We start from the raw sequence: 24,377 nt of genomic DNA on the forward strand, positions 1-24,377 counted from the left end.
TACCCCCTCCCACAATATACAAAAGGAAGACTTAATTTTAAGCTATTATGCAATCACCTCTATGTACACTACACAAACACAGATATAAATCAGGACAGAAATATATTTCTTAATCAAATTAATGTATGTTGTTTGATTTTTAGAATAAAATTTGTGGGGGGGGGGGTTTCTGGTGCCAAGATGGCAAACCCTCTAGCCAAAAGAAATACTGCTGGGGGCAAGGGGAAGGACTTCTACTGGCAAAGGTCAGGGGTTAGAGGGCATGACTTCTGGTTCCAAGATGGTGACCAGGGGCTAGGGTACACTTGCAGCCCTTTGATAGCTCACCAAAACTTGTTAAGTAGCCCTCCAGCTGAAATAATTGTCCACCCCTGGTCTAGGGTCTCCACAATCAAGCTCCAGTGGGTGATGCCTCAGGAAGCCAGACCAGGACAAAGTATCAAGGGATATAGGGTTTTTTTGCTCCTCAAAAGTAAGACTCCTCCAATGTACTTGGGCTATTCAGGAAGCGAACAGAAAGACTACCAGCCATGCAGGGGATACTTAGGGCAGTAACTTTGGCCTAACTAGCCCCATAGAAACCATGGTGGATGAGGAAAAAAAATGGATAACAGAATCATGCTATGTCTGTTGGTTTTTTTCTTCAGCGTTATCGATGGTCTAAACCCATTAGAAAAGCTGTAGTCCACACAAAACACATTTAAATATAGAAGAGCTTACAATGCCATATTGCTCCAGTCATTCATCTCCAGCCTCAAGCCCCACAATATCTGATCTCCTGTACCACAGGGCTCAGAATAATATTTTTCATTTGCTTTTACAAGAATGACACTCACAACAACTCAAGCTGGTAAACACTTCCTCAGATGTGATAAATAGTAAGGAAGGGAATGAGATCCCAGCACTGTATTTCATCCCCCGAAATCCTGCTTGCCTCTGGAAATAAACAGAGCTCCCCTGATTGATATATATTGCCTCATGCTTATTCTCATTCCTTTGGCCTTTTCATTGTCGTGCTGATTTAAATTTGGCTCCAAAATTGAAGAGCATCTCATTCTGCTTTTTTGCTCCTCCCCACGTTTCCCTATACAAGAGAGCAGTGCTCCAGGCATTTGGACAAGCAGAGATGTGGTATTTCTGGTCCCACATTCCAGCAGCCACCAGGTCCCTGTTGGCCGTAGCAGGGAATAAATATTGCTATTCCGTCAGAAAAGATTTTGTTTTAACCTAGAAAAAAATCAAAACCAAGATTAAATGGGTGAACGTTACAGGTAAGTTACTTGATGAGTCACTTAGGGCCTCGTTATACATTCATTTTAGGCAGCTCCTGGTGCTCTTAACCGTTGGATTGTCCCTGCATTAACAACTAAAACTAGTTTTATGAACACTTCATGCAACTTAAAGTTACACCTCTCCAGGGCAGGTTTCATCTGTTTTACCCAGCTCATGTGGCCACTCCCTGCAAATGGGTGGCCCAAGTTGCAGTCCTCCAGAATCCCAAGATGCAGTGTCCCTTCTTTCACCCACTTGTTCTGTGTGAAACTCTACTGCTCAGGGGGTGGTTCTGGCGCAAAGCCAACTCCTTCTCCTGCTCCTTGTTGCTTGGCTGACTGTGATGTATGGTGAAGACCTAGCTTTGCAAAAAAGGTGTTTTTATGACCAAAACACTCATAGCATCTCTTATGTAGAGTGGCAAAAGGTATCTTCAAGAAAGAGCAGGCCCAATTCTCAACAGATGTAAATCACTAACTCTGGGGAAGGCACCAGAGATGGGCTGATTTATACCATCTAATTCACACCATTTACACCAGCTCCTCAATTATTATCCACTTGGGGTCAAAGGAGACAGGCTTTTAGGGTACAGAGTGTCTAATAGCAGGGTAAGGAATTCAGGGAGGGTTGCTGTGCCTGTAGCCTGTGCTCCTGTGCACATCACGGGAGCAGGCAGGCTGCAGAGCTGCAGTAAAACATGGTACTCTGCTTCTAACACATCCCAGCATCATTAATGAAGCAGAAATGCAGCCGAATTAACATCACTGGAGATTTCCAAAGCCCCAGCAGGTCTTCCTGCTCTACTCAGCTCTGCTAGGACAGCAGAGCTAGTCCGAGACCACCAGAGTGCTGTAATTTTTGTAATATCATCCCCTCGCTGCAACCATGCTGCTAGACCATGCTGCTGTTCAACTACAGCCTTTATTACCGTGGTTTAGAGTGAGCAAGTTTATAGATTTCAGCACAGCAGGCAAATGGATCACTTCTCAGTGAGACAGCCCCCCAAAGCAGGAAAAAAAACCCAGATGGGAGGGAATTAGTAGGCTCACAACATTAAGCCGCCAATGCATCTGTATTATTGGTTAACATTAGCGGCACTCTTGTTGTGACATAGCATACCAGAGCTTTCAAGTCTGCTTCCTCATGTGGGGACCAGTAGCAGCATGCAGAAGGCAGACCTGGAGCCAGGACAGTTGAGTGGGAAATATAAGATGTGAAAAGACATAAGCAGGTTGCATGCCACTTGCAGGGGCCCAGACATTTTTATTTTTTATTTTCACAGAAACAATTTGCCAATGAATGTTTTTATCTGAGGAGTTACCAGGCAGTGTTGGATCAGTCTCCCTGGCAAAATGACACCAAGCTCCAAACAGCCATGACTGGGGCTGCCAGGAGCCAGTGTTATCAGCGCAGCCATGCTGTGCTTTCAGTGAACAGTCGCTGACAGTGTAGCGCAAACAAGGCAATGACTGGAACAGGGTAAATAATGGGGGAAATCATCGGTGGGAGCACTAAAATCCGAACTGCTGTGCAATCAGTCATGTTCTACTGCTGGGGGCATTGCCTGCGCAAGTAAGCCTCAGGGCTGGCGCAGACGATGTAACAGTGGAGGAAAGTCTTAGTGCTTGAACATTTATATTCCTGGGTGGATTACTGTCTTAGAAACTTACAGCTACCCTTTCATGTGCTGGCATCAGTGAGGTCTCCCCATAGCACTTACTCATGGTTTATACTGCATTTCTTTGATGTCATCATGGAGTTTTTAGCCCTGGTTTGTTTTCTTTCTTTCTTCATTTCCACTGTGCTTTGGCCACTGAAGTACAAGGTGTTTGCAAGCACTTTGGGATATGTCTACAGCACTGCACCAAACCATCTGGATCCTGCAGTGACTCCTGTTGCTTCTTGCATCTCCTAAGCATGACCCACAGAGAATACAGGAGGAGGTTAGGAGTAGTATGGTAGGGGGTGACTTGCTGAGACCCCTAGGTGTGCTGTGGCTTCAGTAACCAGGGCAATTCTAGATTGCACAAGGAATTGAGGCTGCACCTGCAGAATGGTATAATAATAGGTTCAGGCTGAAGAGAAGTGAAAAGCACACACAGAAATTATTATGGTGTGTCTCCTAAATTTGTGTATACCATTTTAGAAGGGAAATACGAAGCTGTTGGCAATAAATATCTGGGAGGGTTTTTTATGCAGAGTACTTATGTGGGGTATGCAATTATTAAATTGATGCTTGTCTCAGGGTAGAGCTGTTTGTTTGAAACATCTTTAATGATGTTTAATTAACACCACTACACTTGAATGACTGCCCTGGTTCAGTCACTTCAACCCTTCCCTTGAGGGATCCCAGAGCAGGGAAGGCAGCGTATCACAGGAGCCCTGGTGCACTGCCTACTGATTATGCCAGTTTGTGTGCAGCTTAATGGCAGCCAGTAGATCCAGGACTTGGGACCTGCTGGGAAAAGTAACGCATGGGTTGATCTTCCAACCAGCAGGTGAGCTTTGTGCATTCAAGAAAATATGGGGCCTTCTGAAATAACCTGGAAACCCAAGTCCTATAGGAAGATCACAGCTGAAGGGCTAGCCTGCCTTCGTCTCTCTGTGTTTGCTAAGATGCAAGGCAGAGCTATGTGGGCTCAGAGCTCTGGCTCCTGAACAAGAGGTAGGGTAGCCACATGAGCTCAATCTGGCAGAGAAGCAGTGTGTGTCAGCCCACACTGCTTAACACGGCTGCACTGCATCTGGGTCAAGCAAGTGCCTGCAGAGGTAGGGCAGCGTGTATAGGCAATAGACCTGCTTCTTACATCCGCCCCCCGCCTTCTCCAATCTGACCCCGAACTCTGCACTGAGGGGGGCCTGGTTGCTTCCTGCCCCTGGAACAGCTGAACTGTTTGTGCATCTATGAGAACATGGTTCGGTGTCTTTGACATGCTCAGAGCCATAACTGTCCTCCTTTTCTGCCAGGAAAAGACAGAAAAAGAAGTCTGGAGGGACAGTTCTGCAGGTGAGGAAAGCTTAAAAGGTTTGAGATGGCTTCCTTGGCCCGTTTTTCATTCACTCTCCTTCCCAGGAAATGTCAGTACATCCCAGCCCCTGCCATGGTGGGTTGAGTTTATTTCCTTCAGGTGCACTGCATTACTTTTTACCTTGGTCTCATGTTTGCTAGCAAATGAGTTTATTTTATTTGTCTCCAGGCATTTTTATTGGTTCTTTTTAAAATCCAGTAAAAATGACCTAACTGGATGCATTGTTTCTGCTTGTTAAAGACAATGATGAGCCTCATTCATCAAGCTGTCCAAGGGCATTATGCCTCCTTAGGATTAACGAGGCACCTTTTCTTTCCCTTTTGAATAAAGGGTTATTTCTTGGTCATTCATCTGAGGAATGTGCAACTCTGAAAGAAAGAAAAATCCTCTTGGAAAACAAGGCAAGGCAATTGGTAGAGCATTGTGCAAACTACAGAAATTCAGCATGAGCAGAAAGAAGCCATTCACAAGGGCCACTGCATAAATTACCGCAGTGCTAACACGGCTGCAAGATGTGCTGTGCGCCTGTAATTGATGTGGCCGTTAATAATTTTGCTACAGAATAGAAGGACAGTCTTACTTCTGCCAAGCCTGGTAGTGCCTGCTTCACATTTTCCATCACTTCCCAAGACATAAAGAAAAATGATGCATTCTGCAGGCTCATACCTCTTCTGTTTTATATGCCAGCTTTTCATATGCAAGCAAAAAATGTGTACATGCAGCTGCTATATACACACAGTCCAGTGTCTGTACTTGCTTAGTGTACTTGTGTTTTGAAACAAGCCTGCGCATGTACAAATCAGTGTAAACCTGCTTTAGTGGGCAGTTATCTAGATCTCGTGCCTCATATTCCTATTGCACATGAGAGTAAAGGGTGTATATTCACACAGATGCATGCAAGTGAAGACAGTGGGATTACTGAATTTAGTAATAATCCAACCCAACCCACAATCCCTTCATTTTCGCATGTACAATTTTGGGAAAAGAAGAACCTGAACTTTTTCGTTTGAGTTTTATTTATTTATTTGTTTGTTTGTTTGTTGGGAAAAGTGTAAATGAAACTAACATCCTCCTTTCACTTTTAAGGATTTTTTTCTTTTCTTTCTTTTTTTTTCATCAAATTTTTGTTTTGGTCTCTATGCTCCCTCCTTTGACTATTTCCCAATGGCCACAACAGCTAGGTTTGGGATTTTATTTTTTTCAGTCAACTTTTTGAAAATTCCCTAAATTATTCATTTGGTTAAAAACTTTTGCATTAAAATTGCCATTATGTACCTGGGTCAGTTAAGTTAAGGTGAGTGGCCTTTTTTAATGTTATCTAACCTCCCCCTAACCTCCCTGAGCATCTAGACCTAGCAGGTGTCCTCAACACTTCCATTCTGACAATGGGCCCAACTTCCCACCGTCCTTGGCCTCCCCTACACATCCAGCGCCCTCACCCACACTGTGCCATACAAATAAGACGCCCCTTTGAATAAGACCGCTGGCTTCTCCTTCATTATTACGAATCACATCAGCTGTGAAACCTGTAAGAAACTGGTCAGAGGGGCACATAGGATGAGCTGGCACTGACGAGATTCATATGGAAGAAGCTAATTTAGTCAAGCAATGCTTGCAGAAATGGGGCCCATCTTCTAAGCAGTTTCTTTTTGCGGAAGGCTCTCAAAATTTTTTTTTTGCAGACCACTTGAAAATTGCTGAGGGTCTCAGCGGACCACTTGAACTTTTTTTTGCTCTCCAAATCAAAGCACGTAATTCATATTTTAATATCAGTAGCCTTATCTTATAAGTACAGATATTCTCGATTGTTCTGCATCCTTTCTGCGGACCACCTGAATGGAGCTTGTGGACCAGTGATGGTCTGTGGATCACAGTTTGAGAACCTCTGCCTTAGACGGTGGATGGGTGCAGTGTGACTCAGAGCTGAGCCTGGCATGCCTTGCTGACCACAGCCCCACTTGCAAGCATCTGCATAAGAGAACGTTCCAGCAGGCCACTGCCAACTGATCCTGCAATGCCAGCCAACACTATGCATTGCATGCTTAAGTCTTGGCTGGTCCCTGGTGAAGGGGAGAGGTGCCAGGACCTCAGACTGGCAGGCTCAAGCCCTCTGCTGAGCTACATGAAGGTGTGTAGCAGCACTGGGAGATATAGGTCAGACTTGATCTACATGACAGATAAGTCCAAGGGCAGCTCAGTGCCCATTGCTGTTCTGCCCTCAGTGGTTGGAGGAGTCAGCTGATATTACCCAACGAGGCCAGTGCAATTGATGACATCCTAAAACACCTGACAGGACTGAGAACTGGGTAGCATTTTGAGGAACGCTATATCAGAGGTCAGAAGAGATGGACCCCAGAGCATGAGAACCTCAGAGGCTGGGGCATCACAATGCAGGAGTCAAACCTCTAGTTTAGCATGCAGAAACCACATGGACAGGAAGTTTCTACAATTCTTTGTTGGCAGCATTCACCGCAGGTCTGTGCTTGCACTGTTGAGAAATGAAACCATGCGCTGTGGCCTCCTGGAAACATGCTGCACAGAGTGAGAGAGCACAGAATGCCTCCTGCTTGGAAGCCAGTCCAGCCCCTTGATCCTTAGCCAGCGTGAGCTCCCAGCCATTGGCAAAACAACCAAGACCAAGAAACGACTCGGCTCAACCAACAGCCAGAGGTTGCAGCCCAGGTCTCTTTTTCCCCCTGTCAAATCACAAATACTTTGTCTGGGTTCCCTATGTGAAAAGTAATGTTTTTTTCCTTAAAAGATAATTTTCTGCTTATTTATATATATATTAACTTCCAATGCTGGGGAAGAAATCACCAACACGAGTGAGGGGAATGGAAGGGAGTGTAGCTCCTTCAGCATTCACTCCTTCACGTGCTCAAATTATTGATAACATCTTTGGAGAGACTCACTATTTTACTTTACTGAACCTTTAAGGAAATGTGAATATAGGAACCTATAGTCAAAACTCTGCATGTTTTTCTCATATTGTTTTTTTAATAGCAACATCAGAGTACTAAATATACATAGGGAAATTGGTATAGGGTTGCATTTACAGTGCTTTCCAAATACACAGCTTTGAAATACAGAAACAAATTAAAAACCACTCTGGAATAAAATAGTTCACCTGTCTGGAATCATAGCCAGTTGACTCCCTCCAAAACCCTATATGTCATTTATTAGTAGTAAAGTGGCACGATCTGTTTAGAAAAGGAAAGTACAGTGTTAAAACTGACACAAAGGTTTAAACCCATTAAAGACCTATATGTGTGTAGCATATATGAATATGTATAGAATAGATATATGTGTGCGTGGGTGTATGCAATTTTACACACACACACACACACACACACACACACACACACACACACACACACACAAACACACACATACCTGGTAAATAGCATTTACAGAAAAATAAATGGTCTTCCATGATGTGAACCTTTGATTACAAAGTAAAAGTTTTCTTATGTTAAAAAATGTTTTGGCAAAATGAAAATAAACAGTAAACTTTACTGTACATGTTCCTGCAACCAAAAAACCCAAACCCTTCAGAACCTGAAGTAAAATAGTCTTGGTCAGAAAACTGTGCCCTTACTGTATGTTTTGTGCAAGATAGTTTTTTTTTCTTTCCCCCTCAAAGTAAATATCTCCATGCATGACATTTTAAAAATGTGCCTACAAATGCTGAGACTAAAAAAATTGTGACAAGCGTCATGTGACTTTGCAGTACAAACCAGACCCAAGTCAGTCTTTTAAAATCATCAGGGATTTCTTGCTGGTTTTGAAAAACATGTCCAGGTTTCATACCTGGTTGAACAAAAATTCCAACCACATTCATCTCAAAAGGGGTGGGTGATTTTGTACATTTTTTAACAAAAGATATCAGGTGTGTAAAATATTTCCTGTTTGACTGCCCTTTTAGGTGCATTATGCTCCTTCGTAACATGTTGCCAATGGAAAATAAGTTAACTGAAATCCATCTGAAGTTTCAAATAACCTTTGGACTGGTTGACCTTTTTCTATTTGTTTTACTGACTACACTGGAAGTATACTTTAGATCTGAGGACTCTGTAGGAGTGCTGCTTCTGAACAGTTTTCAATTAAATTAATCATGGATCAGCCACTTCGCCAGCAGGACAGATACAGTAGGGGGAAAAAAGAAACTTTTTAAGGTACAGCTAGATCCCTGGATAGTTGCAAAAATGTTTTCCCCACATTGAAACAATGTGGGGGTTTTTTTCCTCTTTTGTTTGGAGGCCATTAAACCTCATCAACATTTGTCCAGCCTCTTGCCACTACAGAAAAATACACATCTTTCCATCTCTGAGTGGCACTAAGACTAGTTGTTTCCTTTTGAATACATATAGTTAGTTTGCAAAGGAAAAAAAATAATGTTCTCCTACCTGCCTGCACAATAACTAGTGATAAGTAAAATTCTGGACTGTGGCAGGATGCTTATCTGAGCTGGCCTTGCATAGGCATACAGGCAGGAAACCCAGACTTGTTTTCCTTCCAATTCCAGATGACACCAGGAGGCACAGAAGCATGAGCAGTTCAGGAGGTCAAGCACCTGACTCCCATTGACTTCAGAGAGTTTGGATTAAGAACCAAGTCCCTGTGTCCATGTTTAGATTTTGCTCAGATTTAAGGGGAAAAAACCCACCTAAAGTCAAACAGGGGCCTTTTTCTGAGTGAAAAAGAAAAACTCCTGCAAACTTCTGCTGATGCAATCGATCCCTGCTGGCAGGCTTGAGAAGAGGAGTGACCCCCAGGATTTTTGTACAAAAAAAGTGAACCTAACTTCTTTCAGAGCCTTGGGCTAAAATCAAATTGCCAGTTGTGTTCAGGCAAGTGTTTGAGCATGTCCCGTGTGTATCTCTGCTTAGCTCTCCCACCCCTTTTCTTTAAAGATGCACTTGGCTGAGAAAAGATCTCTCTTAGGGGATTTTATAACATTATAAATGGTGGCTATCATGTGTATTTATGGGCAGAAGGAACCAAATGGAATTTCAAAGGGACTAGCAGAAGTTTTCTGGTATAGTGAACAGCACAGCTCTTTGTTGGAACTGCTCTGTCTGTTATGCATTGGAAAGAAAATCACATCTATGTTGTTGAGAAATGGCGCGTGCTGGGCATTGAGATGCGCACGTTTGGCTTGTGACCCAGCCTTGGTGTCAGGTATGAGTGACGCACACATCTATCACGGCAAGACATCAGTGTGTTATCAGTAATGCAGCTATGATCTCTGAGGGTCCCTACAGATTTGCAGACAGCTTGGCATTCCATACTACAGGATTAACTGTGTAACAGCTGTAATAATACTTAGTTCTTATACAATGCTTTACAGGTTCAAAGAGCTGTACAGACATCAGCTAATTAATCCTCACAACACCCCTGTGAGGTAGGTTTGGTCAGTATTATTATCCCCATTTTACAGGTGGGGGAACCCAGGGCAACAGGTCCAGCACTTCGCACCTAAGCTACTCACTGAGTCTTTGCTGCAGCTGTGGTTAGGACTCCAAGGAGTCTCGCTTCCCTGTCCTGCACTCATACATGCCTGATGCACCTCTGCACACACGGCTAGGACCCCACATTGGCAGTACCAAGCTCTGATGTTTTGGGAAAGTGTGGTCAAGGTCATGACCCGAGGAGGTGCTGAGTGCCCTCAGCTCCCACTGAAATCACATGACAATGGGGCTTACAGAATTTGGTCCAGGAGGTGCTAAGCACTTAGAAGAATCAGATCCATGGAACATAAACTGCAAACGACTCCAGAAAGAAACGTTCTAAAATTTGCATATGTGTGTATGTATGTATGTGTGTGTGTATATATATATGTATATATATATATGGGGGTATGTGTGTGTATATATATATATGTGTGTGTGTGTGTGTATAAAAGAAACATGTATGCAGCAACACAACTCGGTCTCAGGGCTCTGTATGTAAACAGCCAGTCTTGACTGTTCACAGTGTCACCAGATCCCTTTGGAACACTATCCTTTTTGAGTATATATGGTTGCTTATCTATATTTATTATATATTCATCTATTCACAAGAAATATATACCTCTGATTCCATAGCATGACACTGTAGCAAAGCATGACCTCCCAGGATAGACTGCATATATTTACAGGAGATTTGACCTGACCTCCTTGCTCAGGATTGGGAAGAGATGTTGCCTCAAAGAATATGAATAAAATCAAATTGTCAAAGAACACAATGCTGCATTTTGAGGTATGGTAATCACACACTCGATGGAATGTGGTTTGGCTCCAGAACAGAATACAAACTGTGATCTTAGAGCCTCTTGCTATAATCATGAAGATGAGTAGTTTTTTCTCCTAGGAGTAAGTCCTATAGAACCCAAAAGAACAACTCCCAGGCATAAAGGGACTCATTCTGTAAGTATTTGCAGAAACTTGCTCATCTGCTGTTAAGGAACTTCACACCAGATGTTCAGCTTGTGTAAACTAGTGTCAGTGGAACTGGGCCAGGTACCACTAGCCTTGCCAAACAAAGGCTATCTGCCTTTTGCAATTGCTCCTTATAAAGGAGATCCATACAAAGTGATGGCATGTGACTGCTGATTTTGTAAAGTTCTCATGGGGAAAATCGGGCTGTGGGAATTAAAGAAATCTAAACAGAAGAACATGCCTGCTGCTTTGTATCATCCGATAAAGTGTAGGGTGGACATGTTCTTTGTAACATAACAGCTAAAAAACAGACATCCCACTCAAAAATATTATTCTCTATATTTTTTTGGCTTCCATCAATTACAGGGAATGGATTAAATGCTTTTTTTTTTTCCTTTAACCATACAAAAGGTCAGGACACTAGAGTCCTGTGTGGCAATCAGTGTGTTTGCAGTGCTCTCCTGCTGGTGGTTCTACAGGTTTCTCTCTTTCTTGGTTTGCTCAGCATGCATAGGGATGTGAATATTCCTCTGATAAAGTGCAAGTGCCATTGGTCCTTATAAATAAGGGAAGATTGTGCATATAGTTTTGCTTCTGTTCTGTCACTGACTGGTCTCACAGTGACTGATTCTGTCTCTTTGCAGAGTAAGTGGAAAGCTCATGAAGTTAAGATCTTGCTCGAGTTAGATGAGGTCAACATTCCCTCCCTTGCCTTTGTTTGGCAAAAATTTTTATTGGATGTTAATCCCACAGGAGTTTTGGCCCCTCTTGTTTATGGTAGTGCAGAATATAACATTCACCCCCCCACACACCCACCACCACCACCACCCATAACTGTATCTTCCTTACTTATAACACTCTAGTAAGGACTCAAATTCAACAGATGCATAAATATATAACAATACTTCAAACATTTTTGAAAGAGGGAAATGAAATATATTTTATGATGTCAAACTGCTATTAGGATTACATTAGAATACCCACAAGAACTATTCAGATACAAATAAATAGAAGATCAATGGGTAAAATATAATACACATAGATAGTCCTCATGGTTGAAAGTGGATCAATGCAACGTTAAGTAAAAGGAAGAGAAATTCATATACTCTGTGACAGTGAGTTTTGGTTGTTTCTGTGGACTGCATTGTTTACACTGATAAAATACAAAAGTCCCCAGTATACTGAATCAACTGATTGCACCAAAGTAATCACCCAAAATCACATTAATCGTGCAAGTTTTGGTTTAATGGTTTGCTTTTTTTAACTCTTGCTTATTAAGTATATCCTAAAATATGATTAGTGCACAGACAGTATGTTTAGTGCACTAGGTGGTGCTACGGACTGTTTAAAGCCAGTTATATGTTAATTATAATCTACGGCCACAGAAATGACTGAAGTGGAACTATGCCGCGTAAATACTGTAGGCTGACTGTCCTCTCACTTCAACCTGCTTTACCCAGGTGTAACCCCACTGACTACAAAGAGAATTACACCTGACTTTCTCCAACGTGCAGGACAGACCAATCTGGCCCAGCTAAAAAACAATAATGATGATTAGTAGAATTAATAATAAAGAGGTTAGTCAATTATGCTTTAATTTTGTACTTCTGAAACAATCTTCCGTTGTACTTTCATCGTTAGGCCTGGAACTACACGTTGGATGGACAGACCAGTGAAATACAACTGAGATGGAAGAATAATATTCTGCTGTGGCCATTGTTTAGTACTCTGTTAGGGAATGTGGAAAGATCTGACAAGATCTGTCTTTGACAGCAGTTGTGTGTAGGGAAGGTGGAGGCAAAGCACTTGGGAAGGTAATGTATGCTTTTTTTCCTAAGTCTTTTAAAGGAGCCCACTCCTTCTGTGTGAAATTCTCCCCTATGCAAAAGGCCTGGTAACAAAGGTTGTGCATCACTGAAATCCTGTTTAATCCCTCAAAATAGGGCATAAACAGGATTTAAGTGCTGCAGAGGCAGTACACGTGGGTACATTTAATCCTGTGCACACTTACTCTTTTTGTCTACAATAATCAGCATGTTTCTACCTTTAAAACAACAGGTCTTGGGAATTATAGACCAGCAAACCTAACCTGGATACAATGAAGTGTCTAGCTGCATACAGCACAGTAGAAAACTTGGGGAGGTTTATATAACCCTACAGGCTTGTCTAACCCTAGAAATGTTTGAAATAATCTACCTGATACTAGATTACTTCGCCCAAGAGACATCATTTACCTGGATGTGCTAAACAGAAAAAAAATTGCTAGGTTCCCCCAGAAAAGATGATGAAGATCAACATTCTTATAGTCTACTACATCCTGGGGGCATCCACAATATGCCAGGACTGGGCAGTAGTGGCAGCGCACAGGTCATTTCCGACCCTACTGCGCTGTAGTGGTGGCATCATAGTTAGTGCCCGCTGATGCTATGTCACCATAGCGATGAGGTACATTGCCATAGTTTGCCATTATGGCAACGTAGCATCCTACGTAGATGCATCCGCTGAACAGAAGCCATCTCTATGAGCAACCTCCCTGAAGTCAAGAGGTGCTACTCAAGAGGAATGAAATTTCACCTGAAGGATATACATGGTTCTTAAATACAGAGCAAAATTTTGTCAGAGGATACAAAATGATTGGGTGCTTCAGGAAACTGGTCCCACTGTATGGTTGAAGGAGGTAAGTAGGTGGGTGCTGTGGCAGTCAGTGTAGGTGTGGAAAGTGGAGGTTAAGTATATAAAACTCATTTGTTAGGTGGCTTTGTAAAACTTGTGAGGTCCATTGAAAGGCCTGGGGTGGACAGAAACACTGTACATGTCAAGCAGCACAACGGAGAATGTAAGATAATACATGGTGACAAAAAATAATCTATGCTCGTCCTTCTTACCAAATACCAGACTCTGTGTGTGATCCAGCTTAATAGGAAGTGGAGTTTCTGATTTGAAGCCCCTCAAAGTTACAGTCATTCCATGCCTTCAAAGGGCTTGGAGTCAGGCCCATACGTCCAAACGAGGGAAGGGAGCAGGGCCATGAAGATTTCTTTCCAGAGCTGAGCAGAGCAGATTGTAAAGAAAAAACACCTAGTAGTATAAGAAAGGGATAGAAAATACTAAGGAAGCAGGAGGACTTCAAAAGTGATCATGTTTTTCAGGGCTGTAATATACACTATTAGCCACATAAAATGTGGGACATATCCACTTTCTTCTGAATACTTCCCATATGAAGTTGAATACAGAAAGTGAGTCAGGTATTTAATATATGAATAGGAATGTTGTTCTGCATAATTCCAACAAATTGCCATTGCTTATGGAGGCGGCTTACAAGGAAGATCCTGCAACCTTGGAGCTAGAGTCTGGTTAACTTAGGCTCTTCTAAATGTATACTAAGTTCACTGCAATTCATTTCACTGAGGTTTCTGTAGGTTTGTACAAGCGTAAAAGAGGGCAGAATACATGCCTTTAGTCATATAGACTACTTGGGGTAAATGCTTCAGTTAGAAATAGCAAGAAGAGTCCATTCAAGAATAAAGTAGCTAATATAAACATTTGAAAAGACGTTCTTCAAATGGTGGTTGCCCTCCTCTAGGCATGGGGGAGGTCAGATTTTAGAAATGTGAGGAGCTCCTGAAACTGTTTGCAAACATTGCCCAAAATATGCTGGCAATGAGACATCGTTTAAGTTGTAGAAGCTGTTCTTGGATAGGTATCAGCTACTGTAAGTGGATATTCATGGATTATAGTTATTTCTGCTCCCTCCTATTTAAAGATGACAGCCAAACCTAATTATCTTTGGCTTGACCTAGCTACCCAGCACATCCCTATTGGCTGCACTAATGATCAGAACCTAGTCCCACTGGAAAGATTTGTATGGCAAGTTTTGCTTTGTAAGTCATTATGTTAAAAAATAGCTCATTACCCTTGGTCAAAAATTAACCCCCAAAACAAAAGTGCCCGAACTGGTTGAGCTGGTACAAAGATGAGCTGGTATGAAGACGTTTTAATGTCATCATTTTTTTCCCAAACAGCTGTGTAGGGCTGTATTTATGTGCACCTTAATCCAAACCCACTGAAGCCAGTAGAAAGGCACCAAATGATTTGGTGGTCTTTGGATCCAGTCTGGTGCCAGTTCGTTGTGATAGGCCAGAGGATTCACAAATTATTTTTTTCCCCTACCCTCAACTGAATGAGTGTGACTATTTATGCTCCGCACAGAGAAGTTTAAATTCAGTTTCCACAAATACTCTCACATCTGACTTTAAGATTCATTTCTGGGAGCGTTTGCCCCAATAAAATTCGCCACACGAACATTCATAGTAAGCCACATCGGAGGGGTTGGCCACAACCGAGATGGATTCATCATTCAGAAGCCAGCCGGAAGATTTGCAGCCATGTTTTTCCAGTAGCTGGGAGGAAAGGCAAAACCTCTGCTTTCCCCCCTCAGCACTACAGGAGTTTTGTGTGAAAGGCTGACTCATAACTTCCCACAGTAAGATGAGATGGAGTTTAGTGAAATGCAACGTGGTTTCCAAAGTGGGAAGTTCTATGTCTCTCCACAGAGAGAATAATGTTTAGACTCACCTCTGGCCAGCACATATGTATAACACGATAAATATACAGATAGAGCCTAGAGCGCTACAAAATGAAGGGAACTTCCAGTTGTTTTCAGGCCTTTCTTCTATCCAACTTGTCAACATACGAATTAAAAAAATAAAAGAGTTCACTGCTCAGTTTTCGTAGTAACTTCTTCCTAGCTACAACTTGCTTTCAGTAACAATAGCTCTTGCCGCTGTCCCCACTTGTCTGCGTTGGCAAAGTCTACCCAACATTTATTATCTAATGAATGGCACAGATGCTGAATTCAGATTCCATTTTCAGGTTCCCTGCAATCCAATACAACCTATCTTTTAGGTTGTACAGTAATCTGGCAAGGTCTAGGATTACTTGATCACTTTGGTGCATGCATTTCTAGTGAAGGTGGGGAGAGGGTCTGGAGGTATGGATTGGTTGTTTGCTTGGTTTTTTATAGGACCAGAATAGCATGTGATAATTTTTGGTAACCCTGGCAAGCACATGAAGGTTCACCTGGAGTTGACACCACTTCAATGCATATATCTGGGATATTTGGAACAAAGTTTGATTTTCGATTTACCCTCCAAACACAGATCACTCTTTCAGTTCATTGCTGTTTCACAGCAGCACTAGCACTTGAGTTGGGGGGGGGGGTCAGCATGCAAATATCTGTGTGGCCACGTTCATGGGAGTTTCCACTGAGACTTCACTCCTTTGAAGTTTAAATTTGGACTTTGTTGTAATTCACAAAAACAAGAGTGCACTTTGTGAATTTGAGCCTAATGCATATTTTCAGTTGTAACCAAAATACTCCTGGGCTCAGCCTAGAAGACTATTAAGCACACTTTTCTCTTGCGAACTGTCAGAACCACCTGATATTTGCACTGTGAGCAATTTCATAAAATTCTGCTTTCAGCCAAAGACAGTCTCTTCCCATTCTTGCTGCCCCCCTGGCAATTCCACCATGGGAAAGAGAACTGTTATTTTCACAGCCCTTCCAAACCTCTTCAGGGAAGCCTCCATTATCAATTGGTTACTGAGCCTTACAAATAATATGTTCACTACGGAAAATGTATTTCAAATGTGTGTGTGTGTGTGTTATATGTTTGTGTGTGTGTGTATATATATGTATATGTATATATATCTTTATACATATAAATATATACGCTTGAAAGGCAAGCTGCCAAAGTAGAAAACATCAGGTTATTTAGTTCATACTAAGCATGTTAAGGAAACCAGATTTGTAGCCCATGACACAATTCTTTTTTAAAAATGAACATTTAAGATCTTCAAAAATTGCTACAGTACAAAAAAGTGTGTGTGTGTTGTATATATATATATATATTTATATATATGTATATATGTATATTGACCAGAAATATTGACTCTATCAGAAGAGATACCCCACCCCTATTTTCTGTAATATGTCTATGTGTAATTCACTTAGCTTCGGCTTGCTGCGAAGTCTTTCACATCAGTACATGGCACATAATGGTATTATTGGCACAGGTTCAGAATCACAGTCCATATCCCAAACTTCAGATGTTCGGTCCTTTGCCTCATTTCTTCTCGACTTCATCCTTCTTCACAGAGATTCTTTGCTTGCACATTTTTTTCTCTTCTTCAAAAAAATGCGCTCTTTGAAAATGCAGTTACCTATAGGCATGTTCATTTTTATAAAAATATATTTGGCCCATAGAGTGCTGCTCTTTTAGTCTCCTACCAGTAAACAGAAGGTACAGGTAGGTACAGGTAACCCATTAATATTTTTGTCTGTTTTGTTTTTTACAGGTTCACCAACGGAATCCTGTTAAAGATGAAAAGAAAAATAGAGGTTAAATTATAGCAGGGAAAATTAGCAAGATGTCTCATTCATGCACAGTATATTTTGCTGTGCTCTTTTCCCCCATTTACAACCACAATAGTTAAGAATGTGTCCTCTTAGGATGCTGGAATCTTTCAGTGTCCTTTCAGCATAATTGCACATCATGGTTTAGGAGAAGAAATGGAAATAGCAACTGGTAAGCACCCCAGTGAGATCAGATCATGGGGCAAAGCATCATGTTAATGATAGACTATTGCCCTGCCTGTGACGTTTGTATTAGGGCTGTGCAAAGCTTTGGTAGCTGATTCAATTCGGAGATTAGGCTCGATTTGGGGACCGAATCTCTGAATCCAAATCAAATCAGGAGACCAATTAAAAGCTCTGATTCGATACGAAGCATCCAAATTGATTCAGAAAAGAGTTAGAAAAGATTTGGCGATAGACTAAACAGGTAGCTGACACAGCTGCCTCCAGCTGATAAGTCTGTTGGGGTTTGAGGAGGGGGAGGGAAGGACTGGGGCTGGGGAAGCTGCCCAGTTGGGGCGGGGGGCACGGGACTCGGGGAAGTAGTCAGGGGGGGCGCAGGATGCAGGTGCAGCAGTGTTCAGAGTGGGGGCTGTGCCCTGCTGCCACTTGCCCAGCTGGGGAAGGGAGGGGGGTGGGATGCAGGCACAGCTCACTCCAGCCGGAAGGGGGCAAGCAGCTGCAAAGCAGAGCCCCCGCTCCCAGTGCTGCCGCACCCGCATCCGGCACTGGCTGGTAAGTGGCAGCAGCACCTGCCCCCCCCGCACTGGCACGGTAAGTGGCAGCAGCGCCTGTCCCTCCTTGCCAGCTAACAAGCAGCGGCAGAGCAGAGTCCCTGCTCCCAGCACTGATGCAGGTGCAGCAGCGCTGGGAGCGGGGCTCTGCTTTACAGCCACTTGCCCCCTTCCTGCCAGAACAAGCTGCACCTGCATCCCGCCCCCCAGCTGGGCAAGCAGCAGCAGGACAAAGCCCCCTACTCCAAGCACTGCTGCACCCGCATCCTGCGCCCCCCCCCGACTTCCTCCCTGAGTCCCACGCTCCCTGCTCCAGGTGGGCAGCTTGTCCCCCCCAATCCCTCCCCTCCTCCCCCACGCCCTTTCCCTCCCCCAACCAACCTATCAGCTGGAGGCAGCTGTTAGCTGCCCTGTTTAGTCTATGGCCAAATCTCCAAAGCGGTGCCAAATCTTTTGGATCTGATTCAGCCAAATCGACTTGGGACAATGATTCGAATCTCCAAATCGAATCACTGTCCTCTGAATTGGCCGAATCCGAATACTTGCCGCTTCGCACAAGTCTAACCTGTATCCCCTGTGATCACTGCCTGTGAATCACTCTATATCACACAGATAAGATGGACTGGGCTCTTGTGTTCATTAACTACAGAGCTGTTGCCTCCACAATGCATACCTCTTCATTTACTTGCTTGCTGTCACATTCCCTCCAGATGCTGCACAATACTAACTCACTTCCAATGGCTACCTTCCTTCTAGGCTCCTCCTGTGAAGAAAAATGTAACCTGGCTGCTAGACTCATGACTGTAGGAGTAAATTGAGTCTATTAAAGTCATATTGGCTGGCTGGGGGAGGGCTGCACTGTGACAGGAGGAAGAATCAGTTACTGCTCAGGGACGCTGCCTCAGAAGGAAAATCTATGCAATAAATGCAAAAGGCAAGGTAGATTTGCCCTCATAGACTACTAAATTGAGTCATCCTCAGTAAAGGAAGAGGGCAATCATGACATCCAGAGCTGACAGATTCTGCGGCTCCCTAGGGCTTGTAGAAGCTAGCAAAAACAAGTGGCTGAAGCCCTTGTGTGTGAACAAGAGCCAGCAGGTAGCAGTCATAATGCTAAGAATAACACGACTACTGAAACAGTTAGCAAAAAGCTTTCCTGACAGTGTTCTTGGACAGAGCGGCAGGTCTCAAAAAGGAACGTTGCCATGTGATTTTCAGCCCAACCTTGCAACTTGCAGAAGTTGGGGTAGTTTGGATAATGTTCTTAAGGTTTGGGCTCCAGGGTCAGACAGGAAGCTGATGTTTAGCCCAACTTTGCACCTGTAAGCCAAAGATCTGGCAATCAAAGAGTACCCCAGCAGCCAGTTCCTGCTCTACTGATGACTGCAGGCTCAGTTGTAGAAAGTGTGGTAGGAGTAAGTCTGGCCAGGGGAATAATGTCCTCTGTTTATTCACAAGTGGTAAAAAGCCCCTTAGGGCTATATCTGTCCAGTCTGGGGGCTACAGTCCACTGGGGTAGGGGCAGCAGCAGATAAAGTATCAGGGCTCGCTACCTGTGGCTCTGCACCTGATGTGAGTTCCTGACTGTTGATATAGTTCACACTTCATTCCCTATAGCCCTGCGTAGTCCTGTTTGGAGATTGATGCATTGTGCTCATTATTTTTAAATAAGCATTTGAGATTGACTTATCCACTTCACCATCTCTTGAGAAGTTTCAGCTTTGCAACTCTCATGTCTCAGTGTGTTTTGGGGGAAACACTTTTGAATAAGGAGGCAGATTTCTATCAATGGGTAGCTGAAGAGGCTTTTGGCAAGTAGTGGGAACAAATAAGAGGCTTGGGCATTCCTGATTTTACACTTTTATCTCCTCAATATGTTTTCCCAAACATAATTTATTTTTGATCGTCCTTGAATTCTAGTGCTTTTCATGCTCTGGCTAAGAAAATTATTGAGTGGCCCAGCAAATGAGAAAAAGAAGATGAGTTCTAACAAGATTTTCTAAAGTTTCAATGCCCTAAAGAAATCAATAGAAAATTGGTTAAACATCAAAAGCACAGAGTTCCTATTGAAGTTTCTCTTAAGCTATATATTTGTCCTTGTCTTAAAGATCTCTCACTACACAGTGTTCTTTAAGTTTTCTCTGAGGACACAATTGCCTCCCGTTGTGCATATGCCCACGAAAGAACAGCCTATGTTCTATGTACATATGTGGTTTGCATAAAAGCACATGTATGAATTAGCAAAAATAAGGACTGGTATTCACACGTGTATTTGTAAAGATGATACAGGCCTAGATGTGTTTTTCCATCTCTGTGTATATAGGCATGTATTTGTCTTGAAGTGACTACACATGCTTATGAATATGTATGTATGCAGTCATGAGCTCTGTATGTATAGTCTGTGATGTATCTGTGTGTGCAGTTCTGCATTCACTTGAGCATGAATAAGTGTATGCCTGCAAGACAAGTACATGTGCTTATGCTTGTAAATGCAATTTTCATAAGAATTTAAGTTAAATGCTTCCAGAATGTGTTTAATTTAGATTTAACAAGAAAAGATTCTACGCTAAATACTAAACCATTATTAAAATAGTTATAGAGGATTAATAGTTATACAGGAGATAAATAGTCTCTCTCTCTTATCAAACCTTAATTAAATCTTTAAAATGATTGATATTAATCTAAAATACAACAACTACCCTCCCAAATCAGCAGGGTCTCCCCCACAAACCCCTCTGAACATTAAGACACTGGTTTGCCTCTTTTTTCCCCTGACTGGTTATTTCTGTTGATAGTAGAGTAGGGATGATGCTGAGGACGTCCCTCTAGAGGCACTGTTTTTGGACACTATGCACACTCAATGGGAAATGCATATCATTGCACTGGGCTTTAACACAAAAGAAAATCATCTCTATGGCTAGGAAGAGAAGGGAGAGAAGTTGCACATAAACTGGTTTAAGTGATCAGAAACTGGTTTAAACCTGTAACAGAACAGAAGTTCAGTGCACATAAACCAGTTTCAAAATGGCTGAAACTGGTTTGAGATAAACTTGGTTGAATGTAGTATCAGACTTAACTGACTGAGGTCACACTGGTTTATGGAACTTCTGTCCGAGACCCCTTCCTGGTTTAAGTTAAATCAGAGTCCCCCAGCATCCCAGCATACTCTGCAGCCCTGGGCTGTGCTGTGCTGTCTGCTTCAGTGGAGCACGACTGGCCCTGCTCCTCTGCTCTCTAGCTGGAGCAGGGGTGGGAACATGGCCAGATGCCAGCCTCCCTAAGGCGAAGGGGGCAAGGAAGGGGTTTATTCCCCTGTCCCACCAGCATGAACCCCAGTCGGGGTCTGCCAGGCAGGGCCACAGCAGCCCCTGTCAGACATTTGACCCCGCTCACTGCTCAAGTGGCAGGGGAGATGGCCAGCCCCTGCAGCAGCCTTAAATGAACAGGGAAACAGAGTGGGATTTAATTTCCCTCCCCTGTCCTACCACCTGGGGTAGAACAGCCCATGTAAGGGTCCCCCCACACTGCTGCAGTGGCACGGGCATGGCCAGATGTAGCCGGGGTCCACAGCCAGGGTCTGCCAGCCCCCAGGCTCTGCTGCTTACACCCACTCACGCAGTCCCTGGCTTGGGCTTCCTAGAGGTAGAGAGGAGGGAGAGGGGAATAAACCCCCTTCCTGCCCCCTTTACTTCAGGGGCCCGTATTGGCTGGTGTCCAGCCACACCACCACCCCTGCCACTGCAGCAGTGAACTGGGGGAATCCTGACACCGGCTGCTCCATCCCAGCCCAGCAGACCCTGGCTTGGGTCCATGTTGGTGGGACAGGGGAGGGAAGGCGGAATTAAGCCCCCCTCCTTCTTCCCTTTGTTTGAGGCTGCTCCCAGGGCTGGCCATGCCCCCAAGTACTTCAGCGGCACGTGGGGAGGGTGGGAAATGCCTGGCAGGGGCTGTTTCCCCTCCAGGTACACCCCAACTGGGGGCTGTGCATGCCAGGGTAGTGACTTAAACCCCTCTCCAATAGTACTCAGCATGCCGGGGGCCTGGCTATGCCTCCCCACCCCTCCCCCAACTGCCCCAGCTCAGTTTCTCTCCAGCCAAGCACTTGCCCTAGCATGCCCTGGCTTCTGGCCTGAGCTACTACAAGCATGTGCCTGCATTTCTGGAATCAAAAGTCAATGTCTATTCACTTGTTTGCTGGTTCAATCTACACAGGTTAGACTAATCTGAAAAAATTGAATTGATTCAGGCTCAGGCGTTTTAATGCACTTAGCCTATCGGTTTGAGGAGCATCCCAAGCCAGCTTCTGCAGCCTCTTTACAGCAAAGTAGACAGCAGAGTTTGGTCCCCCAGCCAAAGACCTCTTAGCTATTTCCATCTTTGGTAGGTCTGGGTATTCATTGAATCCTACTTTTTTCTTTATCTTTATCAAAACCATTTATTTGGTGGCTTTGTCCTGTTCTCCTTCCTGTCTCTAACACAAGCCATCCAACTCAGCAGCTGGGAACGACTTTCCAAATATCATCTCTGTCTCACGTAAAACTGAAATCTTAATTAACTAGTTTCTTTAGAATACTTAATCTCTGTTAGCAGGTCTATGTTTGAAGCACTATTATTTCTCATAAGACAAGCCTGGATGTTTTATGATGACTCATTATCTGCTAATATTAATACAAAAACATTTACTGCTGTTAGGCAGAATGAGGACATCACAGCAACTGCCTGCAGCTTTCAAAGCAGAGAAATCCTGTACAGTCCTGGAACTTATCTTTTCCTAGTGCAAAAGCTGTGGTAGTATCCAATCTATCCTATCACTAGTATTTTGCAATCTCAAGTGGTCATTTATATAATCATGATGCTTCACATTTACATAGCTATGTAAAATTGTTATTTAATTAAGGTACTCCTAGAGATAATATTTTTATTGCATTCAGAAAATACCATTTGTGCAAACTAGGTCAGCACTTGAAGTGCCTTATAGAATTTTCTATGATCTCATTCCACTATTTTTGTCAAATAGAGCAAGAGGCCAGGATTCAGGACAAGAGCCACATCAGATTTCAGTTCACCCTTCTGGATTCAGCTTCTGTCAATGAGATCTTTGCTCTGATTTTTGAACCAACCCCAAAAGTCAAAATGAAATTTACCCAAAGCAGCCAAGCCATGTCTTATTCCAGGTAAAAACCAGCAGCACACTCTGACTTTCAAAAATTGCACCAAATAGTAGAATATGGACTAGACCTTAGAAATTTCTATTGGATTAGCAAACCTTAGAGACTCACAAAGTGGGCCTGACTTTCAGGTTCGTAATTAGAACTGGGTGAACATTTTGTCAAATGTCAGCCTTTCTTGGGCTGTACATCCTCAACTAATGGTATTTATTTGTTTTTGTCTTAACATATTCCCATAATTTTATATGTGAACAAGCTTCAGCCTTTGAGTTGCTCACAACTATTAGTAATTCATGTTGTTTCGAATATATAATATCAGAATTTCGGCTTCAACCTGTGTAGGTCATGGTTTGGGGTTTTTTTCTTTCTTTTTTTTTGCCTAGTCTAAATGGGCAAAATTGTCAGAATCAGCTGCCCAGTAGAAATACTTGCATTTAATAATTCAGTGTTCACTTATAACTGGAGTTTGGGGAACTCTGCTGCTGGCAAATTTGCCTGCTATCATATTGGCAGAGGGAGAAATACACTATTTGAAGCATAAAGAAAGCACATAGGTTGCATTGTGCATAAGGGTGACTTTTACCACCAGCAAGCAGTCCAAAGGGGCTAGAGCACATGCACAGCAAATCTGCTGGAGAATTCAACAGACGTTTCACCATAAGAGAAATTTCCCTTACTGCAGAGAACTAGAACTAGGGTGATGGACCACTTAAAGCACTGCCTGGACCCTCTAAATAGAGGTTTTGATGCATGAAAAGGGGTCTATTCCTTACATAAATACTCTTCAGATGTATTCCTCCCAGAAAGGCACCCAAAGGCTCCACTCATAATGGAACAAGCTGAGCTTTTCCTGGTTACAGACTCACCCACAGAAGTTCTGTGAAAACCCACATGACCCTTCTGTTTCTTCTTGACTCTTAACTTCCCCTGAAGCTTCTTCCCCTATCTGTGCCTTGGTTTGACTCTGCAAGTTGGGATGTCAATAACAATCTACCAACCAGAAGTGTAGGAATTGATTCCCTAAATGAAAGTAGCTGGGGAGACGTTATTTTCTAACAACCACCTATTGGCAATTAGGATCATGCAACTTTCCATGACCATGCTGATCCAGTGCTCCATTCCGTCTATGCTCCAGAGCCTCAGTGAAAGAGGTGCAAGGGCACTGAGGAAAGGAAAGAAAAATCTAGGCCCTTTATGTACTGGACTTTGCTTTCGCTAGCAACATTTTCCAGCTATAGAGTGCAACCAGTTAAAGTTGAGTCAGTCACCTTCAGGCTACTTTACTAGTACTATAAAATCCTGCAGTGAAGATATTCACCTGTACAGCAGACAGCTGGGGT

The 24,377-nt window shown here is 43.2% G+C and overlaps 1 protein-coding gene across 1 annotated transcript in view; it reads right to left on the reverse strand.

Moving 5' to 3' along the window:
• Positions 1 to 11,069: 11,069 nt before the first annotated feature.
• The window catches only part of AJAP1 (adherens junctions associated protein 1), an 81,981-nt gene continuing 68,673 nt past the window's right edge, over positions 11,070 to 24,377 (reverse strand). Inside the window, exon 4 of the mRNA XM_019541188.1 lies at positions 11,070 to 17,093. Coding sequence (XP_019396733.1) covers positions 17,072 to 17,093 — 22 coding nt within the window. The 3' untranslated portion in view covers positions 11,070 to 17,071. The remainder of the gene's footprint in view (positions 17,094 to 24,377) is intronic.

The sequence above is a fragment of the Crocodylus porosus genome, unplaced genomic scaffold (assembly GCF_001723895.1).
Source record: "Crocodylus porosus isolate Cpor-Errol unplaced genomic scaffold, CroPor_comp1, whole genome shotgun sequence".
NCBI lineage: Eukaryota > Metazoa > Chordata > Crocodylia > Crocodylidae > Crocodylus > Crocodylus porosus.